The sequence below is a fragment of the Echinops telfairi genome, unplaced genomic scaffold, assembly GCF_000313985.2.
Source record: "Echinops telfairi isolate 266 unplaced genomic scaffold, ASM31398v2 ScPeMD7_7;HRSCAF=31, whole genome shotgun sequence".
Lineage (NCBI taxonomy): Eukaryota > Metazoa > Chordata > Mammalia > Afrosoricida > Tenrecidae > Echinops > Echinops telfairi.
This window is the reverse complement of record NW_022103904.1, coordinates 26019936-26036273: the sequence shown is the minus strand read 5'-3', so window position 1 is coordinate 26036273 and position 16338 is coordinate 26019936. Positions and strand designations below refer to the sequence as shown.

Sequence of the window (16338 nt, the reverse complement as noted above, 5' to 3'; positions counted from 1 at the left end):
GTCAGCTGCTTGGGATGGAAGGCCATGCTCTGGCCACAGCCCACCTGTCACCTGACAGCTGCCCAGGGTCTCTCCTCTCCCAAGGTGCACTGCCCTTGCCATACAACTATCCCTATGTGCTAGGAGAGAAATCCCCTCCTCCCCGATTCAAACACGTGCTATAAAAACATCATCACTAGTACAAGCCCACCGCCATGGAGTTGATTCTGACTCACAGCGATCCCACAGGACAGAATCGAACTGCCCTGTGGCTTTCTGAGCCTAAGTCTTTACAAGAGTAGAGCACCTCATCTTTCTCTCATGGGGTTGCTTGTGGTTTCCAATTGCTGGCCTTGGTCAGCAGCCCAGCCCATCACCCACTGCACCACGAACGTGCTGAAGGGATTCCTTACGAAGCCTTAAACAAGACCCAGAGGAGAAAACAGAATCTTCCAGAGGAGGGAGACCTCAGCTGAGGCCGATGGAGTCCCCACTGCGCCCCCTCACGCCCACTCTCCGCTCAAAGTCATGGTTTTCACAGATACAATAGGGAACAAAGAAAACCATGACAAGACCATGACGGGTGCAGGTCAACGCACCCCTGTCACAGTCAGCACTGCACGAGCAGGAAAGAGGGAAGCATGGTGGGGAGACACACAAAGTCACAGGTTAAAACCAGCCTACGGATTGATTCTGGGGTTTCAGTGAGGTGGTCCGGGGATCTGTGACTCATGATCGGATGGCCCTGAGTCACCAGTCACCAGGACTCCCACTTTGAAAAGAGATCGCATTAAATCATTTAAGACCTGCCAGGCAAATTCCCTAGTGTTTTGAGTAAGCCTGAGGGCAAGCTGTCCCTTCTTGGGCTTGCCCCCCCAACCCGGCCCCTTGGTCTTGGCTAAGCACAGCCACGTTAGTGTTTCAATGGTCTGAAAGCATTTGGGGAGTTGCATAAAGAACTCAAGAGGTGTGATAGGTAGGATTATTGTGCCAACCTGGCCAATAAATATATGTGGGGTTACAGTTTAATTGAAGGGCAAAGATATAAACGGCTCAGTGAGCCTTACCTTTCTGCCTCTTGCTCTCTGATCGGACCAGTGTGCAACTACCTTAGCTAGTTCTCTGCGACTTGCGAGTTACAATACCTGTGAGACACCCAACCCATAGACTGTGTTGCTATAGTTTGAGGTTCCTTCAAGACCTGCTTCACCACACTGCTGGTGTCTACATCACTTGAGCTGGGGACTGTCGGACCCTGTCATCTGGCTGACTGTTGGTGACCTGCCCTGCTGTTTGCTGCCTGTGGTCGGACTGCCTCTATTGCTCTACATAAGACTCAGCTGTCGGCTTCTTTGACTTGCACCCAGTAGCCCTCACAAGTTGAAGGACTGCCAGTGTATTAACTGTCTCATGGAAGTGAGTTGAACTGAGCCATTTGTACTGCTCTGTGGACTAATTAGCTGTTTATTTCTTATGTTGGATATATCTATATCTAAAATCATAAGTGTCTTGATTTTGTTTCTCTAGAGAACCCTGTCTAACACAAAAGGCATCCAAACTATGTCAAAACTGAGAATGACTTAAGGCTCATGCTGTAGAATTTCAGCTTTCATGCACTGCTGGGCATGTTAATAGTTGGATTTTTTGGCCTTCCATTTAATCTCATCTGCCTTTTGCTTTCCCAGACCCTGGATTCCTCATCGTTTCTGACAACAAGGACATCTTTTTCTGGTTTCTAGGTTGAGTACAGAATATATATATATTCCACGCCCCACCCCACCAAATTAGGTATTTGGGTTGGGAGGGGAAGGTTGGAGCAAGTGGTCAAGTAACTTCGTCTTTTTCTTCTTTCCAGGGACTTGTCTCCCTGCCCCCTCCCTCCGCCTTCTGGCCCTGGTTCCAGTTGACATCTTGATTCAATCTCTACACCATTAATTATTTATTTACTCTCCTATTACCTCTCGTGGCTTTAAATCGGATTTTCTCCAGACATGCGGGGCTAGAAGCACATCATCTACAAATAACGACCCTTGTACCATACCACACATCTGGATGGTTAACAAGCTCGCGTGTGTGAACCAGACTCTCGCTCACGAGAGCTAAATGAACTGGCAAGGAGATCTCTGGCTTTTCAACCAGCTCCGTGGCATTCTGCACCGGAAGAGGGCCCTCAGCAGTTGCCGCAAGATGGTGGGCGAAGTCTTGACAAAGAAAGCTCCCAGTGCTGTTGGGGAGACGCCCCCTCGCGACCACCCAGGCCAGTCAGAGTAGAACTGCGCTGCAGGGGTGTTCAAGAGTCCATGGTTCAGAAACAGCTCGCTGGGCCGCGCTCCCAAGATGCTTTGGAGTGGACTCGGACCTTCCTCTCCCAGTTAGCAGTGGAGTGCTACCTGTTTGAACCAGCTCAGGACTCCGCCCATCACCAACTAACATCCAATCTCCTCAGGTGTGGTTTCTGGACCATTTCCCTATTTATAGGAAGGTTATTCGCTGATGGATGTTTTCAGAACCTTCACTGACTGGCCAAAGGCTCAGGGTGCTCCAGGTTGGAACCTGTGGCATGCTCCGATCATGCCTTGCTCATGCTCCTTTCCCTTCTCCTTCTGGGACCCTTTCAGTCTCTCATTCTCTCCTGCGTCCTGCCCTCAGCCACCCCGACCTGTTTCCACGTGGCAGGTCCAGTCTTTCTGAATGCATTTCACAGAACTTCCACCTCCGCAAGCTATTCCAGACCAGCAGGATGGAGTGCTAACTCCCATGTCACCCTCTGAGAAGTGGGCTAGCATTCTGAAGGATCGGGGGAGCTGTTTGAGCCAAGGCGCCCAGGCGTGTTGAAGCGCAGGTCTGTACGTCCCTTATGAGCACCTAGGAGTCCCTGGGTGGTGCAAACAGCTCACATGCTCAGCTGATAACTAGAGAGTTGGCAGTTCCGGTCCATCCACAGGCACCTTGGGAGAAAGGCTTGGAAATCCACTATATCAAAAACAACTCAAACATCACCACCACCACCACCAAAACAAAGCAGAACAGAACAAAGCAGCCTTTGACTATCTTGTGGCGTTTTTGGCAAGAACATCTGGTTCTGAATAAAGAGGGCGAAACGTAAGGTCTTCACGTTCTCCCCTCTCCCTCCATGCCGATCAGATGAAAACGTGTAATCCTAAAAGCACAAACCCAAACCCAAACCCTAGGGGGCACCGTTCCACCCTGACACCCATCTGGCCCTGGTGCTGGCACTCTGGAGAAGTAGTGTTTCTCTGGCTTGGGGACCCCTGGGTGGGAAGTGATTAAGCAGTATTGTTCCAAACAGCATTGTTTACAGTGGCTAGGGAAGTGTCATGAAGCAAACACAGGAAGTGCTTCACATGCCCAGTCCCACTGCTGCCACCTGACAGGACAGTCTGGGAGTGGCTATGCCAATTCCCAGGCTGCAACTCTGCCCTAGGGGACTTGGAGAATGGGAGCGAAGCAGCACCCAAAGTTGGAAGAACTGCCAAACAATCCGGCCAGGCAGGGCCTGCTCCTCAGGGCACCACAACGAACAGGACTTAATGACACCCCCCTGCCCCCTACCCCCCCCAGGCCCTAAGCCTCTCCCATTCCAGGGGAGAACACCTGGTTGGTCTAGGCAGATCAGTCAGGCAGGGCCAGGGGCTTGACTTCTGGGAGGGAAGAGCCTAGCTAGCCAGTCTGTACCAACTCCACCTTGTAATGTGTAAAACAGGCAGCGTACACAGCTTCGAAGGAGCCCTGGTTGTATAGTGGATTAGGCGTTAAGCTGCTACCAGCAAGAGCAGCAGTTCAAACCCAGCAGTTGCTCCACGGAAAAGAGAGGAGGCTTTCTGCTCCCATAAAGATGTACAGCTTCAGATACCTACAGGGTCAGTTCTGCCCTGTCCAATCAGGCCTGGATGGGTCAGAATTGACCCAGTGGTAGGGAGTTTGGTGGTTGTGGTTGGAGGGAAACAAAGTTCTTTCCAAAATCAGTTGAGAAAGACTCAGTGCTTAAGAGGCAGGTGTTGGTAAAAGATGGGCTGGATCTAGATGTCCATGGGGTTGCATCGACAGGACCGCTGAAGACAAAAGGGTGCATAAGCAAATGTGGTGAAGAAAGCTGATGGTGCCCGGCTGTCAAAAGATATAGCGTCTGGGGTCTTAAAGGCTTGAAGGTAAACAAGTGGCCATCTAGCTCAGATGCAACAAAGCCCATGTAGAAGAAGCACATCAGCCTGTGTGACCACAAGGTGTCAAAGGAATCAGGTATCAGGCATCAAAGAACAAAAAATCAAATCATTGTGAACGAGGGGGAGTACAGATTGGGGACCCAAAGTACATCTGTAGGCAACTGGACATCCCCTTACAGAAGGGTCGCAGGGAGAAGACGAGCCAGTCAGGGTGCAAGGTAGCAACAATGAAACATACAACTTTCCTCTAGTTCCTAAATGCTTCCACCCTCCACCCCCACTATCATGATCCAAATTCTACCTTACAAATCTGGCTAGACCAGAGGATGTACACTGGTACAGGTAGGAACTGGAAACATAGGGAATCCAGCGCAGATGATCCCTTCAGGACCAGTAATGAAAGTGGCGATACTGGGAGGGCAAAGGGAGGGTGAAGTGGAAAGGGGGAACCGATTACAAGGATCTACATATGACCTCCTCCCCGGGGGACGGACAACAGAAAAGTGGGTAAAGGGAGACATCGGACAGTGTAAGATATGGCAAAATAATAATAATTTATAAATTATGAAGGGTTCACGAGGGAGGGGGGGTGGGGAGGGAGGGGGAAAATGAGGAGCTGATATCAAGGGCTCAAGTAAAAAGCAAATGTTTTGAGAATGATGAGGGCAACAAATGTACAAATGTGCTTGACACAATGGATAGATGTATGGATTGTTATAAGCGTTGTACGAGCTCCCAATGAAATTATTTAAAAAAATAAATAAATAAGATAAAATAATATTTTAAAGGGTTGCACACATGCAGTGGGACTTCAGAATGATGTTTTGTGAGGTCAGCAAATCGCACAAGGACAACCAGGGCATGATCCCATTTGTATGACCCATCTAGACCAGGCACATAGCCTCGGTTACGGTGGGGGGGGGGTAGGGCGGGGGTAGAGAGTTACTGTTTAGGAAGCAGTGATGGAAAGTGACATTTCTGATTATGGGAAGCTGGGCAATCGGGCCTGGCGATGCATAAGATGACTAATGTAGTCAGTGTCACTGACTGGGGTGTATTTTGAATTGGTGACTGCTGTGACATGTATATGCTTGTCTGTGTATATGTTAGTGTATCAATCATCTGTCTGGAAGATGGTGCACGAGAAGAGTCCAGAAAAGGTGAGGTTGGCCAGGACATCCATTTACAACTGCAGGCAGGCCATGCCTTCCAGGAAACTCTCCTCTCAGCAGCAAATAATGTACTGCAAACCCCAAATAATAACAAAACAAGTGTCGGGCTTTAGGTTCCATCTGGAGGTCATCCTGAGGCTCCGGAGCTGGACAGCTGGCGACAGCTCTCCTGGTGCACTGGCCACACCAGCGCCTTGGAGAGGAGGGGTTGGGACTCAGACCAGAAGCCGCTGTGTTTGAAGGAAACTATGGTCAATGCTCCCTTCAGAGTAGACACTCGGTCCTTCACAGTAGCTCCTTTTGTGGTGTTTCTGGGGTCCAGCAGTACAGGACTCATTTAATAAAGAGGAAAACCAACAGCGAATGTTGATGAGCTAAGTTTCACCAGCCCCATTTTGTAAGGAAACAAGCAGAGAGAGACATACAACCCAGAAGGGTGGAGACCATACTGGACCCTGACGCTGACTCTGAACCTGCGCAGCTGGCCCTGAGCAATACTGTCTCCAGGGCAGTTGCTCTACGTTGGTAACCTTTGGTTCATTTGCCCTGCGTGGTTCCCGACAGTCCCTCCTCTCGCTCTATCCCAGGGGTGTCCAGCTGGTGGCCTGCGGGTTGCATGCGGCCCCCAAGGTAATTTTTTTGTGGCCCACGATGCTCTGAAATAAAATGAAAATAGAAAACAATTGTTATGAAGAAAATAATGCTTAGGGGAGATCGAGGCAATACCATACACACAATTCCATCATGACATTTTATTTCAGAGCATCTTGGGCCACAAAAAATTACCTCGGGGGCCGCATGGGTCCTGCAGGCCACCAGTTTGACACCCCTGCCCTATCCCATTGTCACCTGGAACAATCAAAGTTCTCCTTCAAGGCCCAGCTCCAGTGACCCCCATTGTCCGCACCCAGTCATCTGTGGTGCCTCCTTTGGTTTTGGTCTTGGTTTGGATGCTGTCAGAGTCTGGGTGCTCTCGGGCACAGAGCCCATGGAGCAGATAGAAATAGATCGAGAGAGCACTTTGCTTCTAGGACATGGCTCATGCAATATGTGAGGGCTGGCTGGTCCCAAATCACTGGGTCCGCCAAGAAGCTCAAGAACCCCACATCTGCCAGTCAGGCGGCAGGCTGGTGGCCTCTGCTGACTCCAAAGGTTGTGGTAGCTGGTGAACCCCAGATCTTCAGGGTGGGCGGCAGGAAGTCAGGGTAGGAAAAGAGTCCAGGGTGGAGAAAGGGAGTGAGCTTGTCCAGAGCATCCATTTATATACTGTAGCCAGGCCAACCCCCAAGGAGACTCTCCTCTCAACCGATTGGCTACGCACATCAGCTCGCACCACAGAAGGGGGTTGCACAGTGTCTGCTAAACTGCTGAAAACCAAACCCTAGCCAAGGTGACAATTTACATCAACCATCACCAATGCTAAATGTTAAAGGAACTGGCCTAGATTATCAGAAGACGCTGGTGGGCAGAGTCTGCACATCTAAGTTGGTCCGTCCATCCCTCACTGCCCCAGAGTTTGGGCTCCAAGTGCCCATTCTTCCTAGCGGTTGGTTATGTGATACAGGAGTCAGGTGGCCTTCATTGCCCCCAGGTACCCTGGCACTTTGCCCCAACTCTCAAGGTGCGCTGACAACATTTGTACACAGATCTCGGCCCAACTCCCTGTTTCACCTCCCTCATACCCTGGCAGTGACTTACCCGGCTGCTCCTAGGTGAAAGGCTGCCGTGCTCTGCGTGTTGGCCCTACTGCGGGCGGGGACCAGAGTTCAGGGCTTTGGAACCTTTCAGGCCACGTTGCTGGAGAGCCCTGCAAGCAGAGACCTTGGGCTCTCCACACAGCCGGGGCTGCCCCAGGGGAGGTGCAGTCCAGATGGCAAACCCTGTAACAGTCCGAAGTGGATCCGACATAGTTCGTGTCTCTAGTTGCTCCCAGTTAGTGGGGAGGCAGGCCCCCTAACACTCAGCCTTGCAAATAATAAAGTAACTACTACCATGAGCTGTGGGAATAAAGTACCACTCAGGAAACAAGAACAAAAAAGGGTGTGTCCGTCATTGCTGGCCACAACAATGCCGCCAAACAAGTGATCCCATCATTCAAAGGCCTTGGGGTCTATTTCTGGCTCCGGTGTGTGCAGATGGCTGGTTTCAGCTGTGGCCGGCAGCTGGGTCCCCACAATTGGGTTTGTCTGCCCTCTGCCCACGTGTCTCGTTCCTCTGGAGCCAGGGGGCCGCCCAGAGGATGCTCTGTTCATGGTGATGCTGGAAGGGCCGGAGGGCACACCCCACCACCAACCCCAGGTCAAGACTTTGTTTCGGTTACTGTCCTAACCTCCCCTTGGCCAACGCAAGTCAGGAAGCAAAGCCCAACCTCCAAGGGGCAGGACAGACACTCCGGCCACAGTGGGAGGGGAAGGGGAGTCACTTTGCCAAATGATCACCTTCCCAGAGGTTCCCCCGGGGAGCTGGCATTTGAGAGACCTTGAAGGGTAAGCTGGATTTTTCCAGGTGAACCTGAGGTAGCACATTATTGTCAAAGGTTGTGTGTGTGTGTGCTGTGGGTGTCAGGGTTTGGCCATCACAGGTCCCTGAGTTAGAAAGGTGCTGTGTCCTTTCTGGAGTCATCCACCCCCAGTAGTCTTATTTCCAAATTCTAAACTCCAACTATGGATCACAAAACACGAGTCTGAGACTGAGTCTGCAGCAGGGATTTTCTCTGTGGTGGGAGTTTGACTGGGCACCCATCAGTCATTTTCATAGCCCTCGCTCTCAAGCTCGGGGTTCAGGTTCCCAGCCTTGCAGTCCAGCCCCGGGGCAGCTAGTCTCAGAAAGGCTTCTTGCTGATAAAGTCAAGGCAACCAGGCGGGTGACCCAAACCTCTCAGGGATGGGAAACTTGTCCAAAGGCCTGGCAGTGAGCATGGATTCCACACCCGGAAGACCTGAGTCCGGACAATCAATCGTGGGAACAATGGCTGCAGGACCGGATGTGAACAGCATAAACCTTGACAATGGACAAATAGGAATTCACAAATCTGGGAGGAGGGGAAGGAGACAGGAAGTGGCAGTGAGCTCATTTCCCCTTCCTTGTCAAGAGATGTCATCTATACTGGAAGCGCTCTGAAGGAGTGATTCCGGCCCTGACAACTTTTCTAACCGTAAGAGAAATAGCTGCGAGAAGGGGCATGTAGAAGCAGCATAATGACCTGCAGCTCGGCAGTTTCTTCAGCTCCATTTAAGTGTCCTTATTCATAAGGTTAGGGTAGATAGCAGGACGGGGAGGTGGGGGGTGGAAGAGTCCCTCTCCATGCCTGAAAGCTCCCCCACCCCACCCTACAGGAGCTTGCAAGAGAATCAGGCGACCCCTTAGCCAGCGATAAAGACTACTGGGCATGCGCCAATTCAAGCCCTAGCCAGGTGGGCGGTACACCTGGGCGGACCAACCGGGCTGAATTCAGCCAATGGGGTGAACCAAGACCAACCACGCCTCCCAGTCAAAGGCCTCAAATACCTGGACCTCAAGCCCGCCTTCCCCTCCTCTTCCTCTCCCTTCTCCTTGGAAGTGGCCTCAGGCCACCATGTGTGGGTGCCCGTGTTCAGTGACTGTAAAACCTGAAACTTCTTCCGTCCTTTATAAAAACCCACTTGGGTCACAAACCAGGCTCCGGTGTGAATTCGAAGTATGAACAGGCTTTCTCCAGCGTGGGGCTGCAGTCTCTCCATCGGCCCGTCCTTTCCTCTGAACCCGTGCATGGAGAGGTTTAGAATGTTCTTCAGACGGCCGTCAACCCGTGTATGTCAGCGTATGCTAGGTTTCCAGAGCCCTTTAAAATGCTGTTTTGGACTCTTCCCGTGTACTGCATTTCTTATAAAGAGCCGGTTTGGTTTTTACAAATGAAGTTTTTTTGGGGTTTGTTTGGTTTTCAAATTAAAATGTCCTGGGAGAGGGAAGGAACCGCTCCCTGGCAGGCCCTCCATGGGCCCCAGGGCAGCCAGCAGGCGGGCAGAGACCAACGCCTGCTCCACAGGACCGTCCCCATGGGGCAGCTTGGGAGCTGGAAAGGGAGCCCGGAGAAGGAAACATGCCAGACCAGCCACTCAGGACGGGGGGCAGTGCTGGCATCTGTACCGGGGAAGCAGGGGCCCAATCCCAGGTGCACATTCAAAGCTGGGGATCCGGCTGCGGGTGGGGGAGGCACTGAGACCCGCTTGTGGACCCTCTGAGTTCAGGCCTCCACGCTTCACTGGGCGCTTCAGGGCCTTTGTGGGCCTGCTTGCTCACTGGTGAGGCCCAGGAAGGCGGCTTGGCCCGTCTTCCTTTCAGGTGGTTGTGCGGGGCATATGGTGTGCAGTGCCTATGCCTCTTGGCTGTGTGCCTGCAGAGGGCACTTACCGTAACCCAGTAGCCGCGGCTGAAGTTCTAGCCTGTGAGAGGGCCTGGAGGCCACGTCTGGGGCCTCAAACCACTCTTACGTTCTTAGCTCCATCTAGTGTCCAAATTAGGGCACCCACCCACTGCCGTCAAGGACAGAGCAGTACTCCTCCCCAGGGTCCCCTCACCGAGGAAGCCGGGCCCTCTCTGGGCTCACACTGTTGACTGTGTAGCCGTCGGCGAGTGTGCTCGCCATGTCACCACCAGGGTTTCTAAACGCGCACAGCCACTGGGTGAAACCATCCTTCCCACACTTGGATATTGACAAAAACGGACCCGGATAAGATCAGCTTAACATGTTTTTCCCAGGATGACTACATTTGGCATTTTAAAACAAGGGCAGGAGGTCCTGACCAGGGGTTTCCTAAGATGTATGCATCCTGCCTGGGAAAGGGTGGTGGGTTCATGAGGGAAACACAATTCCTCATGTGCTAGTCTCATTTGCCACGTGCTCTGGGTGTCTGGGTCCACTTCCCCTCCCACAAATATGGAGGGCCCTGAGGCACAAAGGGATTCAGTAAAACTTGTCAGTCCACTGTCTCCTAGAGAGCCAGATGATGGGCCAGACAGGAGGCTAGGAGTGCCTGGGATTTCCGGATGTGAGCAAAGCAGGCTTGAGAACAGAGTGGCCACCTGAACGCGCCCGATCTCGGAAGCTAAGCAGGGTCGGGCCTGGTCAGTACTTGGATGAGAAGAGGTGGGCTGGGATTTCCTGCGGGCAGGAGAGGACTGGGACCATCCTCTTCTCTGGCCTGGAAAAGCCAGGGCTCCTCTTGGGTTGCAGCTGCGGTTCTCAACCTGTGGGTCACGACCCCTTTGGGGGGTAGGGGGGTCGTCGAACGACCCTTTCACAGGGGTCGCCCAATTCATTATGAAGTAACGACGACAATGATATGGTTGGGGGGGGGTCACCACCTGAGGTGCAAGAAAGGACAGCTGGGCTGGAGGGGTCGCAGCACTAGTCCTGGCCACAGGAGACGAGAGGAAGTGAGCCCGCACACAGCAGGGCTCCGGAAGGGAGGGACTTCTGAGCAAGCTTGCACCAGCACAACAGTCACCTTTCTGGCAAGCCCTGGGTGTGGCTGAGGAAGTGGTTTCTGCAGGCAGTGTCGGAGTGTCGGGGCGCCTGGGCCGGAAGTGGCCTCGGAGGCGGCTGAACCTCTTTTAAAGAAGGCTTCAGGAGGGTCTGGAAGGAGCGCGGCCTCAGGGCGCCCTGCTCTGGCCCCTGCTGCAGAGCCGGCCGGGTAGAGAGTGCGAGGATTTGTGAAGCGGCCGCCTTGCGAGAGGGCTTCACCAACTCACGGCACCCAGCGCTGAAGACACAGGACTCGGACACAACCTCACTGTGCAGCGTTTAATTACGAAAGATGTAAAATGATGTATTATAAAACCTAGGAAGCTACTTTATACAAATGCGATCTTTAAATATTGTTTACAAGGGGGCTTGGGCGTAGGACACTGGCAGAAAGTCTGAGTTGAGCTGCGGTGGCCCGACCATGAAGTCGTGGAAACAGACTGGGAACCGCCCGTGCACCCATCAGAAGTCAACTAGAGGCAGGCCTGGGGCGTCTTCAAACAAGGGGGTGAACTTGAGTAAGCAGCATGTCAGCTCAGGTAATGTACAGCAGACGCAGGAGAAACGGAATAGGACATCGGAGAACTTATGTGGACCTTGATACAATCAAGAACATCTGACACCATGTGATACCATGGCCACGCAGAAAAAAACAAAACCCAAACCACAGCCACCGAGTCAGTGCTGGCTCATCAGGAGCCTGTTGGACAGGGTACAACTGTCCCTGTTGGTTTCTGAGTCTGGAACTCTTTATGGGAGCAGAAAATCCCTTTCTCCCATGGGAAAGGGGGCAGGGGAGAAGGCAAAACTGGTTAAGTTTTTAGTTTCAAGCTTTAAGTGCTAATAAGCAAAGAGTAGTACAACACTTGATTTCTGACAGGACTAAATGTGGAAAAAGCATTTCTTCGGAAGTGAATAGCAACTTCAAGTGCCGAGGGTCACAATGGTTTGCTAGAGGCGGAAATGATTGCAGGCTTACCCCACCTGTCCACGGGGTGTCCCCCAGAGTCATCTATGCAAAGTGGTTGGTGTAATGCTCCAGACCTTCCAAAGGAGATCTGACTGACAGCACTCAGGACGAATGAACTCTGTCTCTACTCCTGGTGACCCTAAGGACAGGGTAGAACTGCCCCTGTGCAGTTCTCAGCCAGTTTAACTCTTTTTTTTTTTTGCCAGTTTAACTCTTTACGGGAGCGGGAAGTCTCATCTTTCTCGGCTGGTAGTTTAGAACTGCTGACCTTCTGGTTAGCAGTCCGACCAGGAGCTCACTATGCCTCGGTGCTACAGGCACCGCCCTTATTACTCTCCCCTGGACAGATCTCTTCTCTGGGGAGCCTTTTTTTTTAAAAATATGGAACGCTTCACGAATTTGCGTGTCATCCTTGCGCAGGGGCCATGCTAATCTTCTCTGTATCGTTCCAATTTTAGTATATGTGCCGCCGAAGCAAGCACTCTGGGGAGCCTTGATTCCTTCCGGGAGCCTCCTGGAGGACGTACACAGGTCCACGTGATCTTCACTATGTGTGTGAGGGTCTTCAGCCTTAAGGCAAGGCTTCTGTACAGGCTGAGCTGGGACCCCAACACCAAGGCCAGGATGCTCTCTGGTAAAAGCACTGTGCAGAGGGAGGCTCTGCGGGGACTGCCTTGGATGAAAATGCAAAACTCTTACATCAGCACCAGCCCTCCGTGCCTGAAAGGCCAAGTCAGGTTGGGGTCCTCTGGGAGAGCAGCAGGTGAGCTGGGTACTCAATTTACAATGGAAGGCCAATTGGCTTAAACAAAAAGCAACCCCACCCTGAGAGCAGGCAAGGGCAGCAGAGCCTGGCCAGGGCCAGCCTGGTTTGGTTTCCTGATCCAGTGGTGGAGCCACCCCTCCACTAAGGCAGGTTACAGATTATGCCCAGCTCTCTGAAGAGAGCAGAGACACAGGGGGAGGCATGGAGAGTGGCACCAGCCCAGTTAGGAGACTCCGACTGGAGGGTGGGTGCGTTTCATTTACTTTCAACAGAGTGCTGCCACGCCCTCCTCCCACCCACCCTTCCCTGTGGTGAGCTGCAGGCTAGGCTGGCTCCAGCTGGCATCCAGATGGCTCTAGCTTAGGCTAGCTGAGGCAGTGGCCAGGGGAGGCAAGGGGTGGTGGAAACCTATTTTATAATAAGGCATTAATGGCTAGTTGTGACCTTTTGAGGTCGGGGCCTGGATCACATACCTAGGTGGCCAAAGCGTGCCCAGCCAGTCTCCTCAAGGAGAATGGAGGGGTGCCTGGTCTAACCGTGGCTTTGGTCACCTAGTGTTAACCACAGGCTCAAGTGTTAGAGATCCAAGAGCTCTGAGGAGCTGGCAGGGAACGGGACTGCCTTCGTGCACGAGGCAGATCTGCACGTGCACGCACTCCCTCCCTCATCATTCCTGCACGCCGTGTGATCAATGAGGCACCTCCTTGGTGCCAGGCACTTGGTAGGGTCAATGGATCCAAGGGGGAGAAGGCACAGTCTTGCCCTTGAGGAGCTGATGGTCCAGTGGGGTCGCAGGAGCACTTACGGTCCATAGACAGCTCTGCACGTGAAGGGAAGCTCAGGTGCCCCAGGGCTGATTCCGACCTGCTGCCTTTTCCCTCCAGCAGGTCTGGGGGCAGGAGGTGTGTGCGCGTCTGGGGCTTGTCTGGAGGAGACACCGCAGCCCTCTCTCTGTCCCCCAGCCTCACGGGAGCGCAGTGCTCTTCAGTCTCACCAGTTACTGGGGAGCTGCTTTGCAGTGCTGAAGAGACCGGGCCATTCCGCCCTCCCACAGGGCAAGGGCGCAGAAGCGGCAGCAGAGAGCACAATCGGATGATGCGCACGGCAACTTAGACTCGGGCAAAGCCCTTCTTCATCATGGACTGAAGGCACTGAGCGCGCCCCAGAACGCCACGCTCCAGGTCCGTGGTCCCTCTTCGCCTCCCTCGCTCCAAGTCCTTCCTTCAGTGTTGACGAGGTCAATGTGGCCAGGCTCCGCTTCACGGTGTTTCCTACCTTTACACATTAACCTGCTGAAGGTGAACGCGTCCCCAAGATGAGCTGCTGATCCACCGGAAAGCCAACAGCCTGTCTGTACGGTGGGCCCAAGAAGCGGAGCACAGTCTTGCGGTCCACAATAAGCCATGGCGGGTGAGACGGGGCCCCACCAGGAAGGTTGGAGCTTTGGAATTGGTTTGTTCCATGTCAGAAGCCTGAGATTAACTACAGCCCAGGCATATATACCTGCCTCCGTTCTATTTCCGTTCAAGTTTGGCTGCTTCAGAAAGAAAGTCTCCTGTTCTGCCCCATTCTGTTCCCAGTCGGTCAGCTCGAAATGTCTCTTCAATAGAGGGGTCCAGCAGGCCCATGCTGGGGTCACTCAGCATGTTGAGGCCATCCAGGCTCAGGGGTTCAATCTGGAGCTCGTCTTCCAAGGGGAATTGATTGTCCACATTCAGGCTGACCTCCGGCATGCCTGCCAGCGCGCTGCTGAGGTCTTTGAAGAGGCTGGCGTGTGAGTCTTCTGAAAGGAGCAGAAGAGAAACAGAGTGGGTCAGGAGGCAGGAGGGTCCTAGGTGACAGAGACCATGGCAGGCCCGTCTTCTTCCCAGCCAACCCCGGGGCCATCTGGGCAGTGGCCATGCTGGGACCTATCTGCTTTCTGTCAGTTCCATCACCCTCCAGGCTTACAGATGTTTTCTTTCTTGGAACGGTCATCAATCGCCTCAAAGGGAATATTCCAGCAAAGGCTTTTCGCAGCAGGGCCCTTTCCCACCTCCTCACTATGTCTGGGGCTAGAGAGCTACATGTCAAAAAGTCAGGGGAATTTGGCGTTTTGACTTTAAGTAGCATTACATGGTGTGGAACAATTGATTGTATAAGAGTAGCTAGTAACAACACAGCAAAACAGAAATGACACAGAAGCTGGAAAAACTCAGGGCAGCACAAGCAGTGCAGCACAGGAAGGGGAGCCAGGGAGAGCAGGCAGTGTGGAGAGTGCCTCCAGGAACAACTGCCAGGAGCTCAGGGGAACTGGACGGTGTCCAGCTACCATGACTAAACATTTAGAACAAGAATCCTAATTAGGGGTGGGTGGGGAGCAGAACGGAATGCCATTCTCATGGAGCTCGGTCTTCTGGAGGTGAGGTGGCTGGAAGACCCTTCAAATGGCTGCCCTGAGATAATCGTTCTTCGGAAAACCAAATAGACCCCTCCGCGTCTTCTTAAAAGCAATAGTTTAGCTTAACTAGTTAAAAAACATCTGCCTTGAGCATTATGCCTTTTAAAAATACCTCTATAGAACCCAAGTGACAAGAGCAGTTCGGACGATCCGAAATGCACTATAGAAGGCGATGACTTTAGGTTGATGAGTGGGGGACACTCCCAAAATGGAAGGTAGGCACGGCTGCAGTCGCCAGCGTCTCGGACGTGCACACCTGGAAGCTGTCGGACTGGTGCATGTTTGGTGGTGTGTAGTCTCAACTACAACAGCAGCACACACAAAAGGGGTGAAATGAGAGTAAGAAAGCAGCGGAGGGTCGCAGGGCTGACCTGTGAGGATGGCGTTTGGGAAGCCCCCGCAGTTGGAATACAGGTTTGTTCTCAGACGCAGTGAGCTCTGCAGTTCCCGGTGGCCTTGCTGCAACAGGGGCACCTGGAAAGATCAAGGGGCACACCGTGAGGCGGGATTCCTGCTCTTGGGGCTCAGTGACTGGAGTCCTGCAGCGTGTGTCCACAGCAAAAGCAGACGTGAAGAACATCTTTTACCCAAACCTTTCTTGGGCCCCGAGTGACACAATGAACGCAGGATCTTCTCAGCAGGCAGGCGCTGGGCGGGCAGGGGTTCCTGAGGCCCACTAACCCATTCTGGGAGGAGCCAATGGCTTCCAAGGGCCCCGCCTTTGGGCCTCAGACACCCACTTCTTCCTCTTCCACAGGGAGCCCTCCCCTCAGAAAGTACCATCTGTGGAAAAACCCTTCAAAGGCTTTATCTGTAACCAAGGAAGTAATGAGCTTCTCTTCTGCTCCATTTCTGAAAAAACAACAAAACTGAGCCCTTTCTCTCTTGTATACAAGGAGGAAGACCCTCAGCCTGTCACCTGGCAACCCCCCTCCAGGACCACCTCTGTGACAGTCGGTGAGGGCTGTGGCCGACTACAGGTGTTTTCCTCAACATTTGGATGCTAACAACCCCTTGAAAAGCATCTCCAAAAGGCGTTGCTAGCATTTCTCAGAGACACACCGACTCTCACCTAGACGAAAATGTCCTCTTCGGGAAAAGGGAGGGGAGACTGGTGGCTCTTACTCAGCAGAAGAAAATGGCTAGTGAGGCTACCTTACAGAAAGATCCCTCTGTTGAAAGTCAAGGGAAATAGAGGAAAGAGCTGGGAGGCAAAGGGCATTTATAGAGGTCTAGATAAAGGCATGTACATATGCAAATATATTTATATATGAGGATGGGGAAATAGATCTATGTGCATATATTTATGAGTTTAGTATTAAAG

At 52.7% G+C, this 16338-nt stretch overlaps 1 protein-coding gene and 1 non-coding gene across 2 annotated transcripts in view; both read right to left on the bottom strand.

The window, feature by feature from the left end:
* Nucleotides 1-12019: 12019 nt before the first annotated feature.
* Nucleotides 12020-16338, bottom strand: part of CRTC3 (CREB regulated transcription coactivator 3) — a 111900-nt gene continuing 107581 nt past the window's right edge. Inside the window, exons 15-16 of the mRNA XM_045286300.1 lie at nt 15386-15488; nt 12020-14357 (exon numbers count right to left, since the gene is read on the bottom strand). Of these exons, the coding sequence (XP_045142235.1) occupies nt 14089-14357; nt 15386-15488 (372 nt within the window). The 3' untranslated portion in view covers nt 12020-14088. The remainder of the gene's footprint in view (nt 14358-15385; nt 15489-16338) is intronic.
* Nucleotides 12184-12290, bottom strand: LOC115868153. Its single transcript, XR_004045440.1, has one exon. It is a non-coding gene; the product is annotated as a U6 spliceosomal RNA (small nuclear RNA).